The 26,011-nt window shown below is 51.6% G+C and overlaps 10 protein-coding genes across 10 annotated transcripts; 4 read left to right on the top strand and 6 right to left on the bottom strand.

Moving 5' to 3' along the window:
• Window positions 1-72: 72 nt before the first annotated feature.
• QC762_208200 (uncharacterized protein) lies at window positions 73-1,826 on the top strand (the record flags this gene model as incomplete). Its single annotated transcript, XM_062887726.1, has 3 exons — window positions 73-431; window positions 485-624; window positions 682-1,826. The coding sequence occupies 3 exons, from the start codon at window positions 73-75 to the stop codon at window positions 1,752-1,754; spliced, it is 1,572 nt and encodes a 523-aa protein (XP_062745873.1). The 3' UTR covers window positions 1,755-1,826.
• A 5,205-nt stretch (window positions 1,827-7,031) lies between these two features.
• Window positions 7,032-11,086, bottom strand: QC762_208180 (uncharacterized protein; the record flags this gene model as incomplete). The annotated part of the gene is made up of 5 exons (XM_062887725.1): window positions 7,032-7,306; window positions 7,418-9,060; window positions 9,110-9,932; window positions 9,985-10,402; window positions 10,466-11,086. 5 exons carry the CDS (start codon window positions 11,084-11,086, stop codon window positions 7,032-7,034), a joined length of 3,780 nt encoding a protein of 1,259 aa, XP_062745872.1.
• Window positions 11,087-12,620: 1,534 nt separating this feature from the next.
• On the bottom strand, window positions 12,621-13,496 carry QC762_208170 (uncharacterized protein; the record flags this gene model as incomplete). Its single annotated transcript, XM_062887724.1, has 2 exons — window positions 12,621-13,104; window positions 13,165-13,496. 2 exons carry the CDS (start codon window positions 13,494-13,496, stop codon window positions 12,885-12,887), a joined length of 552 nt encoding a protein of 183 aa, XP_062745871.1. The 3' UTR covers window positions 12,621-12,884.
• Window positions 13,497-14,818: 1,322 nt separating this feature from the next.
• QC762_0040260 (uncharacterized protein) lies at window positions 14,819-17,352 on the top strand. The gene is made up of 5 exons (XM_062883352.1): window positions 14,819-15,144; window positions 15,204-15,477; window positions 15,538-15,713; window positions 15,778-16,711; window positions 16,768-17,352. Exons 1-5 carry the CDS (start codon window positions 14,910-14,912, stop codon window positions 17,171-17,173), a joined length of 2,025 nt encoding a protein of 674 aa, XP_062745868.1. The 5' UTR covers window positions 14,819-14,909; the 3' UTR covers window positions 17,174-17,352.
• On the bottom strand, window positions 15,029-15,327 carry QC762_208165 (uncharacterized protein; the record flags this gene model as incomplete). Its single annotated transcript, XM_062887723.1, has 2 exons — window positions 15,029-15,165; window positions 15,240-15,327. 2 exons carry the CDS (start codon window positions 15,325-15,327, stop codon window positions 15,029-15,031), a joined length of 225 nt encoding a protein of 74 aa, XP_062745870.1.
• QC762_0040270 (uncharacterized protein) lies at window positions 16,415-17,097 on the bottom strand (the record flags this gene model as incomplete). Its single annotated transcript, XM_062883353.1, has 2 exons — window positions 16,415-16,735; window positions 16,879-17,097. 2 exons carry the CDS (start codon window positions 17,095-17,097, stop codon window positions 16,415-16,417), a joined length of 540 nt encoding a protein of 179 aa, XP_062745869.1.
• Window positions 17,353-17,629: 277 nt separating the features above from the next.
• Window positions 17,630-18,250, bottom strand: QC762_0040250 (uncharacterized protein; the record flags this gene model as incomplete). Its single annotated transcript, XM_062883351.1, has 4 exons — window positions 17,630-17,715; window positions 17,767-17,926; window positions 18,030-18,151; window positions 18,208-18,250. The coding sequence occupies 4 exons, from the start codon at window positions 18,248-18,250 to the stop codon at window positions 17,630-17,632; spliced, it is 411 nt and encodes a 136-aa protein (XP_062745867.1).
• Window positions 18,251-19,054: 804 nt separating this feature from the next.
• Window positions 19,055-20,774, top strand: QC762_208150 (uncharacterized protein). Its single transcript, XM_062887722.1, has 3 exons — window positions 19,055-20,270; window positions 20,327-20,573; window positions 20,637-20,774. Exons 1-3 carry the CDS (start codon window positions 19,479-19,481, stop codon window positions 20,666-20,668), a joined length of 1,071 nt encoding a protein of 356 aa, XP_062745866.1. The 5' UTR covers window positions 19,055-19,478; the 3' UTR covers window positions 20,669-20,774.
• A 1,790-nt stretch (window positions 20,775-22,564) lies between these two features.
• QC762_208145 (uncharacterized protein) lies at window positions 22,565-23,428 on the top strand. Its single transcript, XM_062887721.1, has 2 exons — window positions 22,565-22,978; window positions 23,036-23,428. Exons 1-2 carry the CDS (start codon window positions 22,865-22,867, stop codon window positions 23,222-23,224), a joined length of 303 nt encoding a protein of 100 aa, XP_062745865.1. The 5' UTR covers window positions 22,565-22,864; the 3' UTR covers window positions 23,225-23,428.
• An 89-nt stretch (window positions 23,429-23,517) lies between these two features.
• Window positions 23,518-24,409, bottom strand: QC762_0040220 (uncharacterized protein; the record flags this gene model as incomplete). The annotated part of the gene is made up of 4 exons (XM_062883350.1): window positions 23,518-23,689; window positions 23,748-24,024; window positions 24,089-24,254; window positions 24,314-24,409. 4 exons carry the CDS (start codon window positions 24,407-24,409, stop codon window positions 23,518-23,520), a joined length of 711 nt encoding a protein of 236 aa, XP_062745864.1.
• Between the last annotated feature and the right edge of the window lie 1,602 nt (window positions 24,410-26,011).

Below are 26,011 nucleotides of genomic sequence, written 5' to 3'. Positions count from 1 at the left end.
TTCTATGGGTAACAAGCGTCACCAGAACCTCGTTCATGTCGAGCTTTCTTTCCAGCACCATCACATGTGGCCATGTCAACAACATCATATCGCACTGCTACCGCGGGAAGTCAATGGCCGCCCTCCTACAACTCTACAACGGCCGCAATCGGGGCTAATACTGACCGGTCAATTGGACAACCGCCGGACTTTGACCCTCCGACACCTCCTACAAGTCGTCCTTGGAGTCCACCAGTTCCACGATCCGAGATCTCTACACAACCATGGCCGTTCAGTGACGGAGGCGGGACTACTATTGTTGACCGAACTGTCAAGAAGAGAGTATCGGCGACAAAGTGGTTCCTGGCTGGGATAGTCGTGGCGCTTCTTATCATCATTGCCATCCTTGGGGGTGTGTTTGGAAGTCGCTTGGCAACGCAAAACTCTTCTAGGTACTTGTTCCCAACCTTGTTTGTCTTGGTACCAGATGCTCACCCCATCCGAGTAGCTCGAATGGCTCTTCTGGGGGTGATTCAGGTAATGAACCCGGAGGAATCGTCAGCCAGGGAAAACCAACTGCCTTTCCCGACCCTTCAGGCGGCCGTGGCAATTCAGGCGGAAACGCAACGCCTACTTCCCCAACCGGTAGCCCCCTTTCTTTCTCCCCAGCTTCACGGACCAGCACTGACCCTCGCCCATCAGACTCCTCGCCAACCTTCGAATCCAATTCCGTCTGTCAAGGCAATATCTGCCCCTCTGTCCTCTCCGTTGCGCAGTACGCTTCGCCTCCCACCGCCTTCCTCTTCGGCCTCGGGCAAGACAACGCGGTATGGTACCGCACCACCAACGGCGAGAAGTGGCTCTCTGACTGGGAGTCACTGGGTGGTGACATGATTTCCCAACCTTCCGCCGCTTCGTTGGATAACAACCTGGTGGATGTGTTTGTTTATGCAAAGAATAACACTATCCAAACGAAAAGGTTTTACAACGGGAAATGGAACGACACTTGGACTGAGCTCGGGAAGGCGATTACCAGTCCGCCCTATGCAGTAGCGTGTGGTGATTCACAAATGGACGTGGCGATCAGAGGGACGGATGGGGGCTTGTATAGGATCTACTACAAGCCGTATGCTGGCTGGTCAGGATGGGAGAGCCATGGTGGTGGGCTGTCTTCGTACCCGGTTATTGGGTGTGGACCGGGACCGTGGAGAATGGCGGTACTTGGGTTTCGAGGCACAGCCCAGCCGTTATTTACCACCACTTGGCTCGGTGCTTGGACAGGATGGGTCGAGGCAGGAGGGAACTTCAGGGGGCAGCTGGCCATCGCTTCGAGAACAGTCGAAGAGAGTTTTGTGTTTGGGATAACGGTAAACAGAACTATGGAATACTACAACTGGACCAAGACTGGAGATGCGGAAACGAACAACCTGGTGGATTTGGGAGGGAGTTTCCAGTCCACTCCGGTGGTGTATGTTAGTGGGCCGGATAGGTTGGATGTGTTGGCTGTGGGGAGGGATGATAGGTTGAAGCATAAGGCGTTGATTGGGCAGAAGTGGGCGGAAGAGTGGCAGGATTTGGGGGGCGCGTTTAATAGTACACCGGCTGTGGTGTCGTTGGTAAGGGGGAAGGTGTCGGTTTATGGGTTGGGGGTAAATGGCATGTTGTTTCATGGGACGTGGAAGGTTGGGAAGGAGTTTGAGTGGAGAGGGGGGCCGGAGTGGTTGGCTGATGGGGGGAAGTTGTCGTTGACGGGGATGAAATTTAGTGGGGTTTAAGTGTTTACTATGAAGGAGATACCTTAGGTACCTAGTTTTAGCCGATTCATGGTCCTTGGATTCAGATGGCAGCGACAAAGACCGGGGTGTCGTGTCGGCGGTTTGCCCTTCATACAATCCGAGGTTATATTCCACAACCAGACTGTCATTTCCAGGGAAATCCGATGCAGATTTCGGAAGACATACTGCCAAAAACTGAGGAGGATTTCTCTCCCTATCTTCTACATTCACACCCCTCAGTCTCCCAATGAACCTGAAGCATGTAAGCGCCGACAGAAAACAAAAATCGAAAATAAAACAGGCGGTAAAAAACATAGGTACTTCGGTACATCGAGCTCGTATTTTTAAACTCTCAGGAGAAAGGATCATGAAGCATGACTTTTTGTATATCTGGACATTTACCACTCCGATCTCTAAAGCCGAAATCATAAGGAATAGCGTATTTGATAAGCGAGCGGATCGGACAAGCGAGTGGATCGATTTCTACTACCCTATTACAACCATCCTCAATTGCAAAACAACAATACTATTAACCTACTATAATTACATCAGAAACAGCTGAATCAGCCTCTTCTACACCCTCCTGGCACGTACGGATATTATGGCCAGGCTTGCCGCATACACCACAGCACCGAAGCTTTATACGACCCCCCCCTACACCACCACCATCCTGCTTGTTACAACCTGCACCAGGAATGGATACAGACTGCAAGGCAGTACGCCAGAGGTGAATATGACAGGATGATCGAAGGTTGTGACAAGCGTCTCAGACATGGGGTTCACTGTCAACAGCAGGTCGTTCTAACAAAGAGCTACTGAGAGTAGATTGTAGACAAATGAAATTGATTGCTTGCATGAGGAATCAGATTCCTCGACATGGGGAGCGCTGGGCACTCCCCCCTATTTATGTGAAGCTATCTACATATGTTTCTGAAGTATCTTTGTACCTTGCTCAATGTGCTCAGTGTGCTCAGTGGTCTTGGCCACTGATCAGACTGAGCACCTCCTGATTGGTCGTATGGGGGCTTATGGGTCTTTCCATCCCTGGCCCAATGATTGGCCGAGGTGTCCCAGCACCTCGGGTACCACCCAGTGGTTCCTGTACGGGAATATTACGCTTGGGGCGTAACACTAGACAGTGCACAACAAGATGTCTCAATGTAAACACAAGATACCGTGAATACAATCTGAATTGCATACTGCGGAACTTTCTACGAGCTATCTAGTTCCTCCGTATATATAGACTTGTGATTCTCCCCGATCATGGTGATCATTCCGCTCTTTCCCAATGATCACAATGATCGCTATGATCCTTCTCTGGTTCTTTATTGGTCGTACTTCCGTGATCACTGCACTTCCCAGTGTTATTGCCCATGATCGCAGCGACCTTGTTCTGATTGGTTGGTGACCTTGCACTGCTCCACCGTTCCCGATGTTAAGGTTGTGACACCATTGAAATGGTGAGAAAACACACAAATACAACCAAGACACCACAAATATACCCTTAACAGGTCCCTGAATGGATACACCTGCGTGACAGCGGCTCGCTCGCAGGCCGCACTTCACGCAGGACAAAGAAAAGACACTATGGGCTCGCAGGCCACATAATAAGCACCGGAATGGCCTGATCAGAGGGCCAGAATTGCCTGCACGCGTGCAAGGCTCAGAATTCGAAAGAAACAAAAGTCGATGATCTGTCTAAAATAGAATGCCCGAAGCAGACCGCTTATATACATGACCCCTGAACCCCCGAATCCTCCGAGAGCCCCACTTCCTTGCTCAAACCCTCAGGCCTGTGAGCCGCACCCCAAACCACCATGTCTTCCACACCACTTAATCTAGGTGGGAATGCGCGTGCAGATAGCTCAAGGATGTACTGAACTATCGTCTGCTCCTCCAGATCCGTCAAATTACGTGAGTTGGCTGGAATATCGCGACGTGCAGGCTTACAAGCGCGTCGGCGATGGTGTTACGCCACAAGCGTAATACTCCCGTACAGGAACCACTGGGTGGTACCTGAGGTGCTGGGACACCTCAGCCAATCATTGGGCCAGGGATGGAAAGACCCACAAGCCCCCGAGCAACCAATTAGGAGTTGCTCAGTCTGCTCAGTCTGCTCAGTGCGCCAAGACCACTGAGCACACTGAGCACACTGAGCAAGGTACAAAGATACTTCAGAAACATATGTAGATAGCTTCACATAAATAGGGGGGAGCGCCGGGCGCTCCCCGTGTCGAGGAATTTGATTCCTCATGCAAGCAATCAAGTTCATTTGTCTACAATCTACTCTCAGTAGCTCTTTGTTAGAACGACCTGTTGTTGACAATGAACCCTGTTTTAATGGGGTCGCTGAGAGCACTGTAACTACAGGGGTCTCAGGAGGGTGAAGCAATTACCCAAGAACTTGGCGAGTCTCGAACTGTGCTGCTAAGTACGACGACGTGGTTGTCGAAGGAAGAAAGTGCAACAGGTATTACCTGCAAATACAGAGAGTAGTGAACTGAGATGTTGTAGTCTCATATATAAGATACTGTAAATGATCAACCTTATTGACTGACTTGACTTATTATTTCTTAAGGAAAGAAAGAAGCAGGAAAACCATTGCAATTGGAAGAGGGCTCTTTATGAGCACCTGAACTTCCTTATCATACTTATCGCTCCCTATCGCTCGGTGGCCCCAGTGGCTTGGATATATGATCTCGTTGCCGATAAGGTGCTCGCATCGCTCATGAGGCTTCTCGTATCTCTCATTGTTCGGAGGTCCGGTCAAGAGTCTGTCTGGAGATCTGGTGAGGAGTCCTGGGAGCCGTTGAGAGCGCTTGTGGGCGAGCCGTTGAGAGCATTGTGGGCGAGCTGTTGGGAACAATGTGGGCGCAGAATTCCAGAAACAAGTGCTGTAAAATTCCATGAATAAATGCTGCATTTTAACAGTTACCATACTATTAAAGTTGTCCTGTGACGTCGTGGGGCGCATTTTACACAGGGGTGCATCCAAAGCATCAGCCCGCGACGCCGCTTGTAGCTATTGTTAAACGGAGCGAGAACGCCATCCGAGCGGACTAACGTAAATATAATCTAGAAGACTGTAGAAGAGATGAAAGCATTATAGATTGGCACCGTGCCCCGGACCCCTCTTGTATCACGAATGATAACAAAAGTATAAAGGACTTGGAATGTGGGGAGAAGTTCATCATTTTATCGATTTGACTAGTAGCGATCCTCTTTTGACTGTTCGTAGCAGCCTGCGACGGAAGTCTCCGATTAGAGCTATACTTCAAGTCGACATCAGCATTTCTGCAAAGTGTAGAAACAAGCTGTGCGACAAAGGACATATGAATATATACTCTTGTCATCTCAATGCGCCGGCTGCCTTGAGTCGATTCGCCACCTCGAAGAAGCCTTCCTCAGCTGCTGCTTGGAGCGCCGTCCGGCCACCAGAAGTAGCAGCAGCAGCATTAACGTCGGCTCCCGTTGCGAGTAGCTTCTCGACCACCTCAAGATGGCCTCCTTCAGCTGCTGCTTGGAGCGCCGTCCGGCCATCAGAAGCAGCAGCAGCAGCATTAACGTCGGCTCCCGCTGTAAGTAGCTTCTCGACCACCTCGAGGAGGCCTTCCTTAGCTGCTGCTTGGAGCGCCGTCCGGCCACCAGAAACAGCAGCAGCAGCATTAACGTCGGCTCCCGTTGCGAGTAGCTTCTCGACCACCTCAAGATGGCCTCCTTCAGCTGCTGCTTGGAGCGCCGTCCGGCCATCAGAAGCAGCAGCAGCAGCATTAACGTCGGCTCCCGCTACGAGTAGCTTCTCGACCACCTCGAGGAAGCCTTCCTCAGCTGCTGCTTGGAGCGCCGTCCGGCTATCAAAAGAAGCAGCAGCAGTATTAACGTTAGCTCCCGCTACAAGTAGCTTCTCGACTACCTCGAGATAGCCTCCTCCAGCTGCTGCTTGGAGCGCCGTCCGACCATCAGAAGCAGCAGCAGCAGTGTTAACGTCGGCTCCCGCTACGAGTAGGTTCTCGACCACCTCGAGGAAGCCTTGTTCAGCTGCTGCTTGGAGCGCCGTCCGGCCACCAGAAGTAGCAGCAGCAGCATTAACGTCGGCTCCCGCTGCGAGTAACTTCTTGATTACCTTAAGATAGCCTCCTCCAGCTGCTGCTTGGAGCGCCGTCCGGCCACAAGAAGTAGCGGCAGTAGCATTAATATCGGCTCCCGCTGCGAGTAGCTTCTCGACCACCTCGAGATGGCCTCCTTCAGCTGCTGCTTGGAGCGCCGTCCGGCCATCAGAAGCAGCAGCAGCAGCATTAACGTCGGCTCCCCCTACAAGCAGCTTCTCGACTACCTCGAGATGGCCTTCTCTAGCTGCTACTTGGAGCGCCGTCCGGCCACCAGAAGTAGCAGTAGTAGTATTAATATCGCCTTCCACTATCAATAGCTCCTCGTCCACCTCGAAGAAGCCTTCTTTAGCTGCTGCTTGGAGCACCGTCCAGCCACCAGAAATAGTAACAGTAGTATTAACGTCGGCTCCCGCTACGAGTAGCTTCTCGACTACCTCGAGATGGCCTCCTTCAGCTGCTGCTTGGAGCGCCGTCTGGTACCCAGAAGCAGCAACAGCAACATTAACGTCGGCTCCCGCTACCAGTAGCTTCTCGACCACCTCGAGATGGCCTCCTTTAGCTGCTGCTTGGAGCGCTGTCTGCCCATCATAAGAAGCAGCAGCAGCAGCATTAACGTCGGCTCCCGCTGCGAGTAGCTTCTCGACCATCTCGAGATAGCCTCCTTTAGCTGCTGCTTGGAGCGCTGTCTGCCCATCATAAGAAGCAGCAGCAGCATTAACGTCGGCTCCCGCTGCGAGTAGCTTCTCGACTACCTCGAGATAGCCTCCTTCAGCTGCTGCTTGGAGCGCCGTCCGGCCACCAGAAGCAGCAGCAGCAGCATTAACGTCGGCTCCCGCTACGAGTAGCTTCTTGACCACCTCGAGATAGCCTCCTTCAGCTGCTGCTTGGAGCGCCGTCCGGCCACGAAAAGTAACAGTAGTAGCATTAATATCGGCTCCCGCTATAAGCAGCTTCTCGACCACCTCGAGATAGCCTCCTCCAGCAGCTGCTTGGAGCGCTGTCCGGCCATCAGAAGTAGCAGCAGCAGCATTAACGTCGGCTCCCGCTACGAGTAGCTTCTCGACTACCTCGAGATAGCCTCCTTTAGCTGCTGCTTGGAGCGCTGTCTGGCCATCATAAGAAGCAGCAGCAGCATTAACGTCGGCTCCCGCTGCGAGCAGCTTCTCGACTACCTTAAGATAGCCTCCTCCAGCTGCTGCTTGAGCGCCGTCCGGCCATTAAAAGTAATAGTAATAGCATTAACGTTAGCTCCCGCTACAAGTAGCTTCTCGACTACCTTAAGATAGCCCCCTCCAGCTGCTGCTTGGAGCGCCGTCTGGCTATTAAGAGAACCCGTAGTGATTGCATTAATATCGGCTCCCGCTATAAGCAGCTTCTCGACCACCTCGAGATAGCCTCCTCCAGCAGCTGCTTGGAGCGCCGTCCGGCCACCAGAAGCAGCAGCAGCAGCATTAACGTCGGCTCCCGCTACGAGTAGCTTCTTGACCACCTCGAGATAGCCTCCTTCAGCTGCTGCTTGGAGCGCCGTCCGGCCACGAAAAGTAACAGTAGTAGCATTAATATCGGCTCCCGCTATAAGCAGCTTCTCGACCACCTCGAGATAGCCTCCTCCAGCAGCTGCTTGGAGCGCTGTCCGGCCATCAGAAGTAGCAGCAGCAGCATTAACGTCGGCTCCCGCTACGAGTAGCTTCTCGACTACCTCGAGATAGCCTCCTTTAGCTGCTGCTTGGAGCGCTGTCTGGCCATCATAAGAAGCAGCAGCAGCATTAACGTCGGCTCCCGCTGCGAGCAGCTTCTCGACTACCTTAAGATAGCCTCCTCCAGCTGCTGCTTGGAGCGCCGTCCGGCCATTAAAAGTAATAGTAATAGCATTAACGTTAGCTCCCGCTACAAGTAGCTTCTCGACTACCTTAAGATAGCCCCCTCCAGCTGCTGCTTGGAGCGCCGTCTGGCTATTAAGAGAACCCGTAGTGATTGCATTAATATCGGCTCCCGCTATAAGCAGCTTCTCGACCACCTCGAGATAGCCTCCTCCAGCAGCTGCTTGGAGCGCCGTCCGGCCATCACAAATAGCAGCAGCAGCATTAACGTCGGCTCCCGCTGCGAGTAGCTTCTCGACCACCTCGAGATAGCCTCCTTCAGCTGCTGCTTGGAGCGCCGTCCGGCCACGAAAAGTAACAGTAGTATTAACGTCGGCTCCCGCTATAAGCAGCTTCTCGACCACCTCGAGATAGCCTCTACCAGCTGCTGCTTGGAGCGCCGTCCGGCCACTAGAGGTAGCAGTACTAGTATTAACGTCGGCTCCCGCTGCGAGCAGCTTCTTAACAACGGCCTCGTGCCCGTTTTGGGCAGCATACCACAGCGGCGTTCTTCTGTAGGTATCTTTCAGATCTGGACCGGGTCTACTCCTGAGGAGTTCATCTGCGGCCTCGATGACTCCGAAGTATCCTGATAAATGTAGTCCCGTCATATTCCTTGGAACTTTTGGACCGTATCTTCGGTATGATCGGTTCCAGTTGGTGGCCATCAACGCCTGACTTGATGCTTCGACCTTAGCTTTACTCTCAAGAAAGTCAATAACCACTTGACTCGATGTTGCAGCCTTGCGTGCATGATGCCCCCAGTTGCGCGCAGCGTAATCGTACAGCGGGTTTGACTGCAACCGCTCCTCAAACTTACGCTTCGTTGTGCAGAACCCGGTCTCAAAGACGGTGAATGAGAGATAGGTAACGCAGGTTGTCGTGATCGCCAATTCTGCGTTCGGATTCCATCGCGGCCGTGTCCCCTCAAGATATTCTTGCGTTGTGTAATGAACCAGCCGGATAATGCCACTGTTTTCATCGACCGTTACCAGTCCAGCACATACAGAGACCATGTCTCCGATGCATGGCAAGTCTCCGTCGTCAAGCTCGGACTTTCCCGGCTTGGTTGCGAGGGCGTGCTGGAGTTCTAACGTGGTAAGCTGTCTCTTCGCGCACGTGATCCATGTCAGAACCTCCATCGCAAGCTTCTTGCAACCCGGCATCTGCCCATCAATTCTCATCATTGCTTGGTTGTACGCACTGGTCAGCGCCCCGACCTTCTGGATCTCGTCTCGGCCTTGCCCTCGGTTCCGGAAGACTTCCAATGTGCTTCGTATATCATTCGGTGTCATCTTGTCATAAAGCAAATTAAGATAGATTTGTGCCAAGAGAAACCTGCAACTGTCAGTGTCTTTGCTGCTCTTCCCTACAGTTCTGTACATACATTCCATCGACGGCTTCTGAGATCCCCGCCGTAATCTCTTCTCGCAGCCGCCGGTTCTGCTGGACGAAAGATGGTAACTGCGATATATGACCTTCCAGATATTGTGCCACATCGGCGGTACTTGCACGGATCTCCAGTGATATGCTGGTTTTGAAGCGATCAACAATCTCCGTGATAGACCTTGATGTCGCAAAGATATTTATTCCATGCATTTTCTGCAGGTTGAAAAGCTCGGAGAGAAACCTCTTCCGGCAGCTCTCGGATGTTTGGCATTCGTCAAGTGCATCAACAACGATAAAGACTCTCGAACACGTCGCCGCCACGGACTGGAGAACTCTCAAGGTTTCGTCAAGTAATGGCCGCGTCCGCTTGGTCTTATGCTTGTCAAAGAGATCTTTGACGCTTCCTGGAACAGAGGGTTGGCTCTCGGCTATCTGTTTCAGCACACTCGCCAGCAAGTCATCAATCGTCTGCTTGTCTTGCCGCTGGAAATTAAAGTAAATGTATGCGATACCGATCTTCGGGTCGTTGTGAAACTTGGAACCGAGGTGGTCAACCACGACTGACGTTAAGATCGTCTTTCCCGCCCCGGGGATACCTGGACAGAAGAGTGTCTGATTGCTGGCGGACAGCCAACCCTTGAACTTTTCTGAGTCAAGGAGCCATTGCCCGGTTCCTGGTTGCCGTCTCTTAAGGTAGTCACTTTGCTGCGGACCGTAGTCGATTTTCGTGAGCCAGTCGAGGACTTCTTTATCTTCCTCTTTCCCCAATTTGGACTTGATCTGGGTGACGTCTTCTCGAGTTGCGGATGTCTCTTTGTGAACTACATCTATTGTTAAAAGATGTGCAATGGCCCCGACCGGAGAATTACTAACCCTGCTTTAGCGTCTGCTCCAATATATCCTTCACCGGACGCTCTCCGACAACCGCACTTGGCTGCACATATTGCAAAAGCTCCTTCGCAAATGCTGCAGCCACGGCCGCCGCGTGCTCCTGCCAATCTTTATTCTTGTGCGAATCTGCGTAATCACAGATGCCTCGGATGACAATGCATGGGAAGTTGTTCATTAGTCCCGCCGCTTCCATTTCGACGCAGAGAACATGGCCACCAAACTCCTCGTCAAGCCTATCTCGGAACGTAGCGTCTTTAATGACCTGGTTACCAGATGCGATCAGACCGTAATGCACACGTATATTTCGCAGCTTCCCGCCATCTCGATCACCCGCAGTGTTCACCGTGGTGCCCGCCACTTGCTCGGCCCCAGACCCCATGGAAGCAAGGGCCCAACAGCCCAGGAAAACCCTGAGAATGGCCAGGATTGTCTCCCAAAGTTGTACCAAGAATATGATTCGCCCTCTGCGGCTGCGAACTGGATCGTCCAGTACGTCCAAAGGGTCCTTAAGGTGATCACAGCTGGCGTACTTCAGCGCCAGGTTTGGCCATTTGTTTTTTAGATCCTCTAGATACTGAGGTATCTTAGATCCGCTCATTTCATGTTCGGTCTCCAGTTTCGTTAAGGCAGTGCGGAGCGAGGCAGGTGGGTTGTTTAGCGACCCAGTCCGCTCGAACTTGCCCCCTTCTTTCGCCTTGCCCAAGTCCCACTGAACCACCCCAGGATACTGGCCCACTGGTGAGCTGATCACAACATCGCCAAGCCGAACCTTGGGTGGAATACCGCCGCCGATGCCAACCATTAGACCGATCTTAATGGACGGAAAGGCGTTGGCCATCGAGGTCGCGACAGTCGCCGCCGAATTTGTTCCGATCTCGCCTTTAGGCAGGCAGGCTATGACGATATTATGATTGCCGATGGATCCTAGGGTATACGTATTGTGATCATTGGGTGGTTTCGGAAGATCGCCATGCCTGTGATCTAGCATAGCTGTCGCCGCGGTTTGTTCTTTGGGCAGAGCGCAGACCCATCCCACAGTGTAGTCGCTATGAGTTCTGGGCTCGGTAGCTGCCTGGGCATCCATTGTGAGATAATCGGCTGGGCGTTTTCGAGTACGACTGCGGATTTGGATGTCAATCAGCTGCGTCGGTTCGTTCGATCGCGGGATTCTGTGGAGGTTCGACGGCTACGGATTGGACCAGGGAGCATCAAATGCCTAGCGTCGCCCGAGGGAAAGGCATCAGGATTTAATTGCAAGAACAAGAACCGCAAGGATAACTGAGAAAGAGTAACTGTTCAGCATTTAGCCCGCGGGCTGGGCGCGAAGGCGTCCTGGGCAGCAAACGCAGCCGCAGCCACACGAGTGTCAGCTCCCCACCATGTCTTCAGCTGCGTGGACTCTCATGCGTCCATGGCCAATTACCCGCTTCTTGGGTTGCGCTTCCACACCACTACCACGACGTGTTTTGGACCGCGAATTGGTTGGTCAGCTGCATGAACAGCGAGAAAACCAACAAAGGAATCGGTGGGATGGGCGTATGCACTCCAGCGCGACGGACCTCACGGCACGCGTGGCACCGGGACGAAACAATCACAGCCTTGTGAGGTCCTCGAGGGCCATTAACAGGGTTAAGAAAAGACACCAGTTGTAATAATAGTACCACAAAAGAATCAAGGAAATCACCCCTTCCGCTTCAACTAGCATATGCGCATATTACACTTAGAATATCTCAGTTAAAGGTAAGTGACCGGTTGGGTGGTTATTTCCCAACTCATGTCACGTCACGGAATCCTACTGTCCGGCATGGCAGCGGCGGCAAGAGGGAAGTTGATGCATAGTTGGATATTGTAAATATTCCAAGTTTCAAGGCTCAATCTTCACCTTCTCTTCCTCCAGCCTCACATTAAATCTTGAATTCTGGTCTCTGGAAATTCCACCAACTCTCCCATTAATTGCTCAGCCTCTCTAATAATTTTCATTATTTAAAAAATGAATTTCGATTTTTTTTCGAAATAAAAATGGCCTCCCAGAACTCCCCCGCGCCCACCTTGTCCTCGTGCGCTGCGCGTGCGGTGATCTCCACCGGTGTCCCAAACCCCCAATTGACATTGTACCGTGATTTATCCAAATTTGACTTACCACTCATAATAGCACTGTGCTGACTGAAGATTAGACAAGAGCAAGGAATGATATGGGGGGGGAAGTATACGGTGGGGGCAGACCGCCGGCGGCGCTGGACGAGGTGGGCGCTTTTTTGGCAAGACGTTTTGGGCTGGCTAGCATTTTTTTTCGCTCGCTCTGGCGATTTGGGGCTGGGGTTGGGAGTCCGGGTGGTGATCGCGGGGGCGGTGGTGTTTTTTTTGGCGGACATTTAGGGCTACAATCTTATATTTCTCCAATGCGCGGTGTGGGTGATGTAGCTTCTGCTGTGCCGCAGGCCAGGCTGCCTGACACAATGCAAAGGAATGGTCAGATCACCGCTCTCTCACGGGTGGATGTAGAGATACCGTAAGGAAATTCACCTCAGAATTTGGCAGAGAATTCTTCTCGAATCGGCATCACATTTCCCTTGAATTGATTGTCTGCATGTTCAGATTGAGCACATCACTCTTGTCTGACTTCGGCTTTTTTTTTATTTGCCTTGAAAGGGGATGTTTCCCGGAGATCTGTTGTGCTAAAACTGGGTTATTGCATACTCCCTGAATTGGGCTTTCTAAAATACAAACCATACCTGTAAGGTAGCTATAAGGTTTTGGAATATACGGACAACAGATATTCACAAAATGATGCTGACAGGCCTTTTCATTCATCCAAAATCATAAATCATACACATTGAACTACATTTCCTCCCCGGGCACATAACCCACCACCCTCAGCCAGCTTAAGCCTGAGCAGGAATCAACCCATCCGCCTCCGCCTGAGCAACCAGCGCGTTGTAAATCGCCAACTTCTCCTCATACTCCTTCACCAGCTCATCATGAGTCTCCCGCTTGCCCGGCGTGGCATCACCGCCACCAAAAGCCCTCACAGCAGCATAATACACATCCGCAAGACCCCTGCAAACGCCAGACAGAGACACAGTGCTGCACTGGTAGTACAAGCTAAACATGAACTCATTAGCAACATGTCCTACAAATTCAGTCTGCAAGGGCTCAACATACTCAGTCCTGAAGTTATTGTCAATCCTGAGCTTGCCGCTCTCCGTGAAGCGGTTCTGAGCGCGGTAGTTGTGGTAGCCAAAGTCGTGTCTGTGGCAGGCGGGGACGAAGGGGAAGTTGAGCGGGTTGTCAGGGGAGGAAGTGCAGCCGTCAGAGGTCCAGTCCAGGGTAGGGGGGTTGCGGGCGTTGCGGCGGGCGGTGAACGCGGGCAGGCTGATGCCGTACATGAGCTCGTCGGTGACTTGGACCGCGGACTGTCTCTGCTCGAGGACGCCGGTGCTGGCTGGGAGGGCGAGAGCTGACCCCGCGAGGGCGAGCAGGGTGAAGGCCTTCATTTTGACGATTTATCAAGAGTGAAGAGACAACGGCGGCGACACGAGCAACTGAAGCGGAGAGGGTGGGTTGATGTAGAGTGATTGTTATGTTTCCGGACTCCAACCCTCGACTGGCTGAGACAATAAAAGACACCAAGTAAGGGGGCCGTACCAGGTATTTTATACTCAAGACATCACCCGGACCCTTCCGTCTGAGTAAAAGAAATCGGAATAATTGTCGGGGCACCACATCGTCGTCCAACCCGCCATGCAAACCGCCCCGATGCCGCCGCATCATTGCTTCACCCAATCATCCAGGCACGCTGTTTCGGCGATACCACTCTTCAAGTTTGCGAAACCCTCCTAAACCCAGATTCGGCGGGTTCTTTCCACCACCATACTACACCAATAGCCGCCAAGGAGCCATTACACCAGCAAGATCTCCGGTCACGTAGTCAAACTACCGGGCAAAAGGGCTCAGCAGCGGTACTTGCTCCGATGCAACCTTCCAGAACCGGAAGCCGATCCCGGGGAATGTGGGGAGGGAAACTGGGAACGCGGGGCACAAGAAGAAGGTCTGATTTTTGGATGATCGTCAATGGCGGTCCCAGGAAAGGCAGATGGGAGCGAACGTGGTGTTGATTCGCTGCTTGAAGGAGTGTCAAAAGAGCAAGGATGTGCAAGCTAGAAACAAGCGGCTCAGACCGCGTGGGAATTTTGTGAACCGCCTGCAAGTCAGATTGGTGATTGTGTAAGCTGAGTGGAGGAAAGCCTCAAAGCGCGCATGTGGTTAGCAAATGCCAAGAGGGTGGTGTGGGATTGGAGGAATGGCCACCTACTGTCAGTGACTGTCTGGCATGCTCACCTCCAAGATGCAAGTAAGACGGCCAGAATAAAGTGAGTGCCATGCCGGAACCCAAACTCGGGCACTCTGCCAATCAGCATTCGTCCTCGCCTTGATTCGGCTGGTGTGCCTTGCCGTCGATCGTTGCTACGGGGGGAAAGAGAAGGCATCCAAAGCAGGTCTATCAATCGCCAAGACGGCATGTCCTGGGTCGCTGAGCTTGAGTGATTGAGAGGTATGGACGGCTGAAAAGATTTTCGGTCAGTGGACAGGTAGCTAGGAAGAGCCCAAGTATGTCTGTGGAGGAGTCGCTGGTGCGTCGGAAGGGTCGGTAGCGATTGGCGAGTTTACTCACACAAGGTCTGCCTGTGAGGCGAAGCACCGATTTGAGAGCACAACAGGGTCTGGAAATAGGTAGTCTGCAGCCTAGTGGTATGCCTGGAGAAGGTCGTCAATATTTCAACGGTCGAGTCAATAGTAGTATATGATGATGCGTTTATTAGGAACGGCCCATATTGTTATGTGGTGCATGTGGTGGATGTTGATGTTGAACCTTCTTTAATTTAGTGTCATCCGTGAACCGCTCAATTATGGCGAGCGCAAGCGTCTTCTCAGGTGGACAAACATCTTGGCTGGAATTTCCGGCAGAACCTTCTCAGGAACACCAATTCTCGAAGCAGGAGACCAGCACCAGAGTGAGGTTAGAGTGCTATACGAGAACCAGTGATGGGGAGGAGCCAGGGACGAAGGTAATCTCTTCGATCCAGTTGAGAAGATGGTTACCGGAAATACTGGCCCAGCTGGGCGGAATGCTGTGTCTTATCGGTAGGTAAAGAGACTCAGAATCTGTGTCAAGACTTCCATATCAGCTAATGCTCGAGCAGCTATATTCGTTCTTTTGTGGCGTGCTGACAACCGACCCTCCGAGGAGATGTATCTGGGCGTCACTCTAAACACCATCCTAGCCTTCTTGACTTCCCTAGCCAAAGTGGCTTTTTTGGTGCCCATCGCGGAGGGTTTGGCACAGCTCAAATGGATTTGGTTTCTGTCTCCTGTCGGTCGGCCAGCTAAACACCGACCGCTACTTGATTTCCAAGTGTTCGATGATGCGATAAGGGGTGGAATCGGCGGCGTGCGGCTGCTAGTCGGATTCAAGGGGTGAGTCATCCCCGTGATGAAAGTCGTTCAGACTGCATGCTGATGTCAGAGAACATGCAGGATACTTGCTTCATTTGGTGCCTTGATTATGCTTAGCGGTCTCTTCACATCGACACTTACCCAGCAAGCCATAACGTACGATGTACGGAAAGCCCTGTCACTTCAGGCCAACGATACCGCCGCCGTGGACAGAGCCACCATGTTTTCAACCTATGATGGAAACATGTTGGCTCTTAGTAAGTTCAGAGCAAGCCGTAGCAACTAAAAGTGAACATGGGCTAACGAAGGTGAACCTTGTAGCACCGTACGACACTCTGCGAGAGCAGCGAGCCATCTTCGAGGGGTTCTTTACCCCTTCCACCGAGAGAGTGACAGAACTGAGAGCTAATTGCTCATCCGGTGACTGCATCTGGCCAGCCTACGGAAGTCTTGCCGTTTGTGGTGGTGTGGCAAACCTGTCAACAGTCAACAACCCTGCGCTCCACGACCGTCTCAGAAAGACAACTGAAAAGCGTCTTCAACTCCTTCTTCAGACCAGCAACATCACAGCGGGCTCAGCCGGTTACGGGAACTTTTACACCGCCATCGACAAGGTGTTTCCCGTCATTATTGGATTGTTGGACGAGCCCACCGGGGCATTCAACCAATCGATAACTGATTTGATCGTCAGCGACAGTTTCATTGCTTATACAGAAGAGATGGTTAGCACTTCCTCTGACGCTGACGCATTGGCTGAGATGATGTCAAAGGTCAAGTACTTGGAATTGGCGTTCTGGTGGTGTACCAAAACATATGAGACAGAAGTCACCCAGGGTCAGTCTGTGACAAGAGAAGTCTCGACCTTATCGCAGGTCACCAGTGAACTAAACAACACACTGAATGTGGCATGGGACCCCAAGTTCTATCCTTGCTATTCCACGGGCCAGTGTAACGACACTTATGGGGGGGCCGAATTCACCTTGGAAAGACCACCGAATGCGGAGGATTCTGTCGACTTTACGATAAACGTTTGGACTTCATTAACGGCGTCCATGTTACTAGCGTCGACAATGCTAGACTCGTTGCTGCTGGATAGAACTCGAGGGGTGGTTGCTTCGAACGGTGGAGGGTCAGCTAAGGCATTTGCGTTTTCTCTGCTGGGAGACTTCTTGACGACCGAGTTACCTCCTCCCGAAAAGCGACTTGCCGATATCCAGACTGTGATGCACAATGCGGCGCGCTCGATGACAAACCTGTGAGTAACGTTATCTGCCCATAACTATGTTCGATATTCGCTAACAAAATACGCAGTGTGAGAGCGGGTACGACTCGGCTGTCCAGGCCTGAAAGCGTTGTCCAGGGCAGTGTATACGCCCCTCAGGCGTTTGTCAGAATTCGATGGGAGTGGATGGGCATGCTTACTACGCAACTGGTATTGACAACCTTGTTTCTCGTTCTGACTGTCGCAGCGACGTACATGTCGCGTGTGCAGGTGATCAAGAGCTCAAGTCTGGCGACGCTTTGCGCACTGGATGACGAGACGCGACAGGATATCGGAGGTATCGGGGATGGCGTGGACAAGTTGGAGCAAAAGGCGAAGAAAGTGTCAGTGCGACTCGAAAGGAGCAGACATGGTGACATCGAGGATTCAGCAGGTAGACCTGCTCTTTGGCTGGGGACACCAAAGCAAGAGCGTTTGGAACCAAGGACTTGGTGATTGCTTTAAAACAGCAGAAGCGACCGAGCCAGCAGGTGTTGCCCCGCAGGACGGGCCCAACAGCAGCACCATGCACCTGCCTTGCAGAAAGCATAATGCACAGCTCTCTGTACGGCCTTCCAATCGAGCATAACTATTTATCTGCTGTTGACGATCAAAGACTTTGTCGTGCGTTTCCGTGCTTATTTGTCCTGCTAATTTTCTGCCGCCTCTAAACGGTCCTTCCCTGCTATCTCCATCTCTTCGGAGCTCATATTGCTACAGGCCAACCTAGTCTCAGATGAAACCAAGCCACCCTCAGTATCCCCGGGATCCCGCCCAAGTTGTATCTCTTCACGCAAAACGTCAGGACAAATTAGAGTACAGTGAGTTCTCATATCCTCATAGACGCTGCAAATTAATAGCAAGGCAACATAATCATAAAAACGACGGGAAAGTTCCAGACACTCACACTTGTCACTGACTTGATCCAGAAACATAGATGGCATTGCCTAGGTTGTACGGCAGTGAATACAGTTGGTTTCGAGCATCCCAATCCTCGACTAAACAATAGAAGTTAGCACAGGATGATCACCATGTTAGATGGCACCTACCTGGCTCCGAAACTGGAAAGTGGAGCTCGTAATTCTCAATGTGCGCTTTACCACTCAGATTATGCCGAGGGGCTCGCCAGTTGCCCGTATCGTGCTCATTGTGTCGGTGAAATGAGCATGCATCAAAAATGAAAGCCTCTCCCGACTCCCCGTGACACATCTGTTTTCCGATAGAGTCAAGGTTTGGTACCACCTAAACGTAGATTTCACGGCAATTAGTTCAATTATCAGAAGAAAGGCCCACGGCCAGGACAGAGAATTACCTTGAGGAAGTAGTCCTCTAATGTCGCATCAGGGAGCTTCACAGTCAGTTTGCCTGTTTTCCCCCAAAGAGACTTGCCGAACTGCTGAGATTCCACAAGGGCCGATCTGGGAATTGGGTGTGCTGCATTGAGATCAGTATTAACAAATGCTGCGAGCATATTGTCGTTGCGAACAAACCTCTGAGGGCTTTTTCGTCGACTTCAGAGTTACCCTGAGCCATCGGGAGAGGAATAGTGTCAGGGGGAGTCTGCCCCATCATGGATCGAGTAACTTCAATCTTGATACTGGGAGTGCAATATACCAGCATCTCCGTCGATATATCGAGTAAGCGCTGATATCTTTCCGCCCTGCGAACCTGAATTGCTTGGAATGTTGTTGGCGGGGTAAGCTTTCACTGAACCTGAACTATGCCAGTTTGTTGGCCCAGATTGAGCCAAAAGAGAAAGAGCGCCTTTGGTTCCTGACGTAAGGCTTGTTGGTGGTGTGGGATGCCCTGTTAGTCCACGAAACAGGACATGTTCAGCGTATCTTCTTGGCTAGGTATGGAAGGATTGACAACTGCTGCCACCAGCTACTTAGGATATGGGGCGAAGGACTTAGCCGCACAGTCCACACCAAGATGATTCAGGGGCAAAGTAAACAGTTGCCATAGGCAATTCAGCATGTGGATCTCCAGCGGAGCAGGAGTTAAAAACATACAACACCAGGGATTCCCCAGTGGTCACCCACCTGAGTACTAGTCTGGCCGTCAGTTGTTTGACTAGGGGAGAGCGGACGGGATCCCGTATTTTCAACTGCGTATGGTCGTATGTGAAAGAAGGTCATGGAGATTACTGTTATATTGCTCGCAAGTATTAGGACCGATATTTTGCACTTTAAGAGTATGGTGGGAAAGCAATGCATCGATTCCGGACCTAACAAAAGTCTCCCAGGGATGCCTATCTGCATGCCTGTTTTTTCATTCCGGGAATGAGCTTCGAGAAGAAGAGCAGGAAGACACATCGGCCCCTCACACGTGGTCCACCTCCAATACACAAATTAACCCACGCTTCAGGATAAAGTATTTCCTGCAGCGGGACGCCGCGGAGGCCAGCCGGGCGTTGCGCATGCTTGTGCGACGTGGGTTTTCTTCTTCCTACCCGATGTTGGTCAGACATAGACCTTTCCGTTTGGTCATCAATTGAACTGCCGACGTCGCCGCCTAAATACACTTAATCTACAAACAAAGTAACAACGCTGATCAGGATTACAGTGCCTTATCAGCAATAGGCCTTGGCCATGTGCGAAAGATATTGGCAGCATGAGGGGGCAAAACATGTCCTCGTCAATAAAGCCCACATGCACCCGCATTCTCCGACACGTCTGAGAGGGCGAAGTGGTTCGAACTTTAGACTTTCCACCCTCTTTCACGACTCGGTTTTGTTTACATCACTTCTTCATCGACAAAGATGCTTCTTAGAGCAACCGCCCTGACCCTGGGCGCGACCCTAACGGGTCACCTCGCCTCCGCCCAGCCCCCCGGTATCGTCATCCCCCCCATGATGCGCTTCGCCTGCTCCCAGCTCGTCGTCGACCGAATCGACCCCCTTGTCAACCCCGGCTCTGTCCCTTCCCCCCATCTCCACCAAATTGTTGGTGGCAACTCCTTCCGCCCAGATATGACCCACCCTAACCACGATCTGGTCTCGAATTCAACCTGCACAAGCTGCACCTTCACCGAGGATCTCTCCAACTACTGGACTGCAGTGCTGTTCTTCCGTGCCCGAAACGGCACCTACAAACGCGTGCCACAACACCAAGAAGAAGGGCTCCGTGGCAATGGCGGTATTACAGTCTACTATATCCCGTCAACTACCATCACCACTCCGGGCACGGTCAAGGCTTTCAAGCCCGGCTTCAGAATGCTAGTGGGCGATGCCGCCAAGAAGGAGGGTCCAGACGCAGGGCCGGCGCCGGTCAAGGTTTGCCATAGGTGTATGCCCGAGTCGGGGGACAACAGAAATCTCAACTGCGCGTCGCCAGATACGGAGAAGCTTCCCAGCAAGCCCTGTGTGGGAGGGATCCGATCGGTGATTACTTTCCCAACATGCTGGGATGGTGTCAATCTCGATAGCCCGGATCATATGAGCCATGTTGCTTATGCAAAGGGTGCTGGGGCGTACGATGTTGGTCCGACTGGCAATTGTCCTGACACACATCCGGTGGTGATTCCTCAGGTTATGTATGAGGTTAGGTGGAGGGTATGTGTTCGATCCGGAATGCGGCATTTTCTGAGTTACTGACTTGTTGCTTGCAGACCGACCTCTTCAGCGATCCAGACCTCTGGCCGGAGGACGGATCCCAGCCGTTTGTCTGGTCCACCGGAGACGAAAAGGGTTTCTCCCAGCATGGTGACTACGTGTTCGGATGGAAAGATGACGCTTTACAGCGTGCTATGGATGCCCGATGTACCATGGATGTGTGTGACGTTTTGGAGACGCAGACTCCAGAGGAGGCGGTCAAGTGCACCGTGCCGCCGCGTGTTAATGAGGATTATGAGGGGTGTAAGTTTTCACCTGATCCAAGAGTTAGATTTGGTGACAAGTTGTGCTGACACAGAAATGTAGGGTTGACGAGTTTACCTGGGGAGGTGTTGTAGCAATGATGTTTGGGTCATCCGGAGAGCCACCTAGCAAGGTAACTGCAAGGTAGTTAGTAGCAAGTAGAAGTGGGTTCGAAATCATAATCGTCTCCTTAGTTGGATAGATACTCAGATACCTATCTAAGCAGGTCCATATGTGATGACCAAGGTTTTCCAATGTAGGCAATCGGACTGACGGCACGTGTTTGGTGGAAGAGCAACCGCTACGCCCGAGTAAAGTACCCTCCTTTTGAAGGCTGATGAGATCAGAACACATGGAGAGCCTAAAGATGCTGACCGAGGTTCACAGTCTAGGTACTTGCTTGTGAAAGACAAACTGAACTATCTGAGCGAAGATCGACAATGAGAAGAGGGCCTAGACCGCTGGCTACATTATAGGACAACAGTGGTGGCCTCCCAAGCTGCTCCAACTATCATAGTAGAGTCGCCATAGGAGGCAGCTGTTAGAGCGTTATGCCCTTGAGCGTTAAATGACCCTCTACAGCCCAGCCTACTTTAAGCACTGCGCTACCATTTACAACCCTGTTCTGGGATCATGAGTTTCTCCTCTCCCTGCACTAGAGCCCAGAGTATACGCAACCACAAGTTACTTATATAGTACTTCAAAGCGATAAAGAGGTCTCGATGTGATTCTTTACATGGAGAACCATCGTACACCTTGTGGAGTATCTGTGACTGAACACTGCTGTCTGCTTCTGCATTCCAATGCCAGCATTGCAAAGGTCTAATGCACAAATCTGTCAAAACAAGGAACAGGGTCGTATCGCACACCCTCTCGTGGTCTAAAAAGGTAGTCTGAAGCCGGCAAGTTAAGAAATAGGCATCATTATCGTTGGAACCTAAACAACCCTCGGGAATACCACCGTCAGCATGTGATGAGACATCAGATCATGTACACCGCAACAAAACAAATAAGAGACTTACTTCATAAGAATTCTCCTGCTATTTGGAATGCTTTGTCTTCAAAGCTAGATATTTCTTTTTGGTTAGTTGAAAGGATAGGTAATGTTGCAATTTGACGAGGTGATTTTGTCATCAAGATATCAATGTCTGACCTTGTCCATGATGAGAACATAACAGAGGGAGAGCCGCTACAATAGCCCCCCAATAAACCTGCCTAGTAGATGGATAGACTCCAGCTCTTGCTGTAATACCAAAAGCACTGCATTTGTTTGCGGGGGTTGTTACATCGCCATCTCTCTCCTCGTTTGCCAAGCCACAGTCATGCATTGCATGTGTTATAGCAGGCTGTCATTAACCCGCCACGATGCTCTCTCATGGCCGAAAGGTTGGCTGATGAAGCACCCGGAGGCTTGGTCTGCGTGTTAAAGTTTCTCGAGTCACAATCACATAAAGAAGTGAGAACACATGAGTAGCACCCTACCAAGGTTGCCACTACTCTCGGCATTCACATGAAGACATCGCCAGATCAAATGAAAGCTTCGCCGTTGCATGCCTCGGCGGACATGTCTTCCTTTGACAAACGAGCTGTCGCGTATGGACCTCTCAATGTATTATCCCGGTGTCTGTCCGAGCCCCTGATTCGCTCAGCGTCAACTGCCCCGACCCGGATGTAACCCTTTCAACAGACATTCATGCGCGGCACCACTTACAAACAGTTGGAAGCAGACCTGACCCCGGTTTGCTCTAGTTTCCCCGCAAAACGCTAGGGAAGCTTTGCGGGGAGGATCGTCACCTCGAAGGAAATCCGGGGTAAAGCACGCTGATCTGGGGACTGGTCCGTTAGATGCAACCATGCCTGATGGGTGCTGGGCGGGGGGTAGATCGAACAACACCCGAAGCTAACAGGCGGATCTGAGTGAATGCAACAGACACAGCCGGCTTGCAGTAGTAATTCCTTGCCATCCGTCCCAACAGGGTGAGATGCGTCCAGCTAGTGTTCCTTGATTGGGGGCAGGGGCTTCATCGGTAGAATATGCGAGGCCTCATAGTCATCACCGTGTACCGCCGAGCTCACTTTGAGAGAGAGATGAGGTACATGTAGGGTGGAAAACGGGAAGAATGGTCTAAAAGCAATATGGAAATGAAAACCAGAGAAGTATAAATAACAGCCTCTCCCCTTGCTCTGGACAGACTTCTCTCTCATCAGCATCAGCCACTCAAGCATCCAACTCCACCTTCTCAAGAAATAAAACCACACAGCCACTTCCAAACCACCAACCAACCGCCAAAATGCAATTCTCCACCCTCCTCGTCTCTGCCCTCGCCGCTGTTGCCACCGCTAGCCCATCCCTCCGCCGCCGCCAGGCTGACTGCCCCGAGGTCGACGCCGTCCCCGCCTGTGGTGTATGTTCTCACCCCAATTTCCCTTTTATCTCACCTCATAACTAACAGCCCCTCCAGCTCCCATGCATCTACACTGCCGCCGCTGACCTCGGCTGCCCCGACAACACCGACTACGCCTGCATGTGTGGCCAGTGGGACGCCCTCCGCTCCAACGCCGCCGGCTGCGTCATCTCCAGCTGCGGTCTCCTCAACGCCATGACTGTCCTCAACGCCGTCCAGGCTGTCTGCGATGCCTGTGTTGCTTAGGTAATGGCAGTGGTACCTGGTGGCTGATGACGAGAAAGTCCAACGGGTGGGAACTGGGTGACGATCAATACTTTCAACAAGATGATGGGGTCACGGAGGATTTGGGATCAAGAAAGTTGTACATAGGGAATTCCAAGTTCTGCCAGTTCTGAGAGGTTGTTTGCCTTGAATGATGTTGTGATTCGTGATTGATGATGGTGATTAGTGGACCGTGCACTCAGGGGGTCGAGATAGGGGTTTTCTCTTTGTTATTGTCTACCTATCGACAACTCCTTTACCTCTGCCCAGACGCTCTAATTCTTAGCACGGCATGTAAACGCCACCATAAGATCCTCCCTCAAAACAATCGTCGACCTCAAACTCCACCATCTCTTTGCAGTCTTGTCCACCATTCGCATGTCATACTTGCTGATCATCTGCGACATGATAACCTTCGCAGCAGCGGCCGCATAGAATCTTCCTGGGCTGTTCATATCTATCAGCCATGTATTTCTCTTCCACCAACAACAGGAGAAGGTCTTACCAAGCCTGCTTCCCGGTCCCAAACATAAGCCACTTGTGGTCTGTATCCACCAGCTTCGACGGAGTATCCTGTTTTGCCAGCCCTTCTTGGTCCATCTTCGAAAGGGACTCCAATACCTCTGGAGGAGCAAATCTGAAACCGCTGAATTGCTCTGGGTTGGGGTAGTACTCTGGGATCTTGTTGATAGCGATCAGGGTTGTGCAAGCCCAGTCGCCGCGGTTGAGATGGGTGCCGTCTGAGGAGGTGTGAGATTCGACGGCGTAGCGGCGGGTGCTTACTGTTTGGCGCGTAATGTTAGTTAGTCTTGTCACAAAAAGAACAAAAGAGAAATGCTAGCATACAGGCTTCAGTGGGGGTCAGACGGGCTGATTCCTTTATAAAGCTGTCTAGCAGTGGGAGTCCTTGGGCAATGTGCTCAAAGTCGAGGTGGTGGTTGACAATGTCCTGGCGGAGAGGCTCTAGATATTCCGGATGGAGGCAGAGATCTTGGAGGGCGATTGTGATGGCCTGGTCATGGACATGAGTTAAGATACTGCGGCGTGTGAGGTGAAAGGAAGAGAACCTACTCCGGCAACTGCTTGAATGGAGCCGAACCAGACTGCCATAGTCTCGTGGACAAGCCGCTGCGGAGTGAGAAATCTCCCCTGAGGGAGGGATTCCATGATCCATTGCATGCAATTAGCCTATGGTGATGGTTAGCGTAAAGACTTTGCGATGTGTGGGAAAGTGAAGATGATGGAATAAAACTACCGAACTGAGGGACTGAACCGCTAGAAATACATGTGGCTGTCATAACCAGGGCGGTGAAGAAAGGCGAATAAAGCCGTGAAAAGGATAAAAGGAAAAGGCTGCAAAAGGCCTGCAAGACCTGCAAAGGAAAGCAAAAGGCTCTAAGCCAACACGATGTGAAAAATGGCTTGGGGAGTCAATTAACATGTTGTGGTACAGGTATCCCTTTTTTGGCCAGCTCCTGCAGACTCTGTGCTGCAATGGGTGTCTAGATGTCGTAGAAAACATGTTGAGCATTGAGCCAAGGACGAAGCGCTCTCCTTGCAAGTCTAGCCATGCAGGTTAGCGGGTATTGTGACAAGGGGAGTATCTCGGCTTGGAACAGGTAGTTCAACTCAGTATAATAATCTGTTATGGCCTCAAGGTCCTTGCCCCTTGCCATTTGGGTAGGAAAGGCAAGGCCTACTTATAGTCCTCCGGATCCCCAGGACCGTTCTGAGCTCCCTGGTCCTCGAACCTGTCTTATCTGTCTGCCTTGGCCGGGCACCTCCTTCGGCGTCCTGGCCACTGATTCCACCAGTAATAGGTACATATGATTCCTGTCCTGCAGTCTTCTTGCAGCTCGTATGGGTCCTCAGTCCCTCCTGCCCAACCAACCCGTATCGGCACCCTGGTTCTGCCTTCGTGGTGGTCGCCGTGATGCCTCCGCTGAGCCCCGGTGGGCTCAGTTGGTTGCCGGCCCCAGATATTCTGATCCTGGGCATATCGTTGGGCTATTGTTGGTTGGAGTGTGTACTGTCTAGGGGCACTGAGTCGTGGGCCCGTGTGACAGGTATCTATATGGCTTGAAATAGAAGGTGTTCTCCCCGGTCAAGGGAAATGTATCGCCGCTTTTGGACTTGGGTGGGGTGTATAGTTAGGACCAGCACCACTGCTTCTTCCACCCTACCCCCCTGTCAATTTCAGCTTGGAAAAGATGTGTTTGATTTCGAAATGTCCAAGTTAACCAGCTTAAGTTCGAATACCTAGTTTGCAAAACAAGGTAAAGGCCTAGTTGAATCGTCATATAAACCAACGTACTGCTTGTCTTAACTACAGTTCCGTTTCATATTTATTATTATTCCTACTCCGTTCTACGCTAAAAAGAGTGTGTCGGTCCTGCTGATGGTATTTACATAGGAGAAAACCGTGCCTGGAGCCGGGTGAAAAACCTATATCGGTAATAAATAGGAAACAGTTGTTGAAAAGCCAGATAGTTGCAAAATAAGGAAAGGTCCCAACAAGGCCTTGAGCACTAGTTGTCCTCGACTTCCGCTCCGGCCGCCGCTTCCACCTCTTCTTCCACTATTAATATACCCTCCTGCTTAAATTCCAGGTTTCTCGCTAAGCTGTATTCCATTAAGCGGCCGGAATCCATTAACCAGCCTAAAACCTTTCCTAACAGCATTCGGTTCCGAGACCCTATAGCTTATAGTACGAGGCTAAGATCTCAGTGCGTGCGGACAGTGTTTGTTGGCCAGGTTCTAGGTTTCGGT

Source organism: Podospora pseudocomata (assembly GCF_035222375.1).
Source record: "Podospora pseudocomata strain CBS 415.72m chromosome 2 map unlocalized CBS415.72m_2.2, whole genome shotgun sequence".
Classification (NCBI taxonomy): Eukaryota; Fungi; Ascomycota; class Sordariomycetes; order Sordariales; family Podosporaceae; genus Podospora; species Podospora pseudocomata.
The sequence above is the reverse complement of the archived record's forward strand: the minus strand, read 5'-3'. Positions and strand labels throughout refer to the sequence as shown.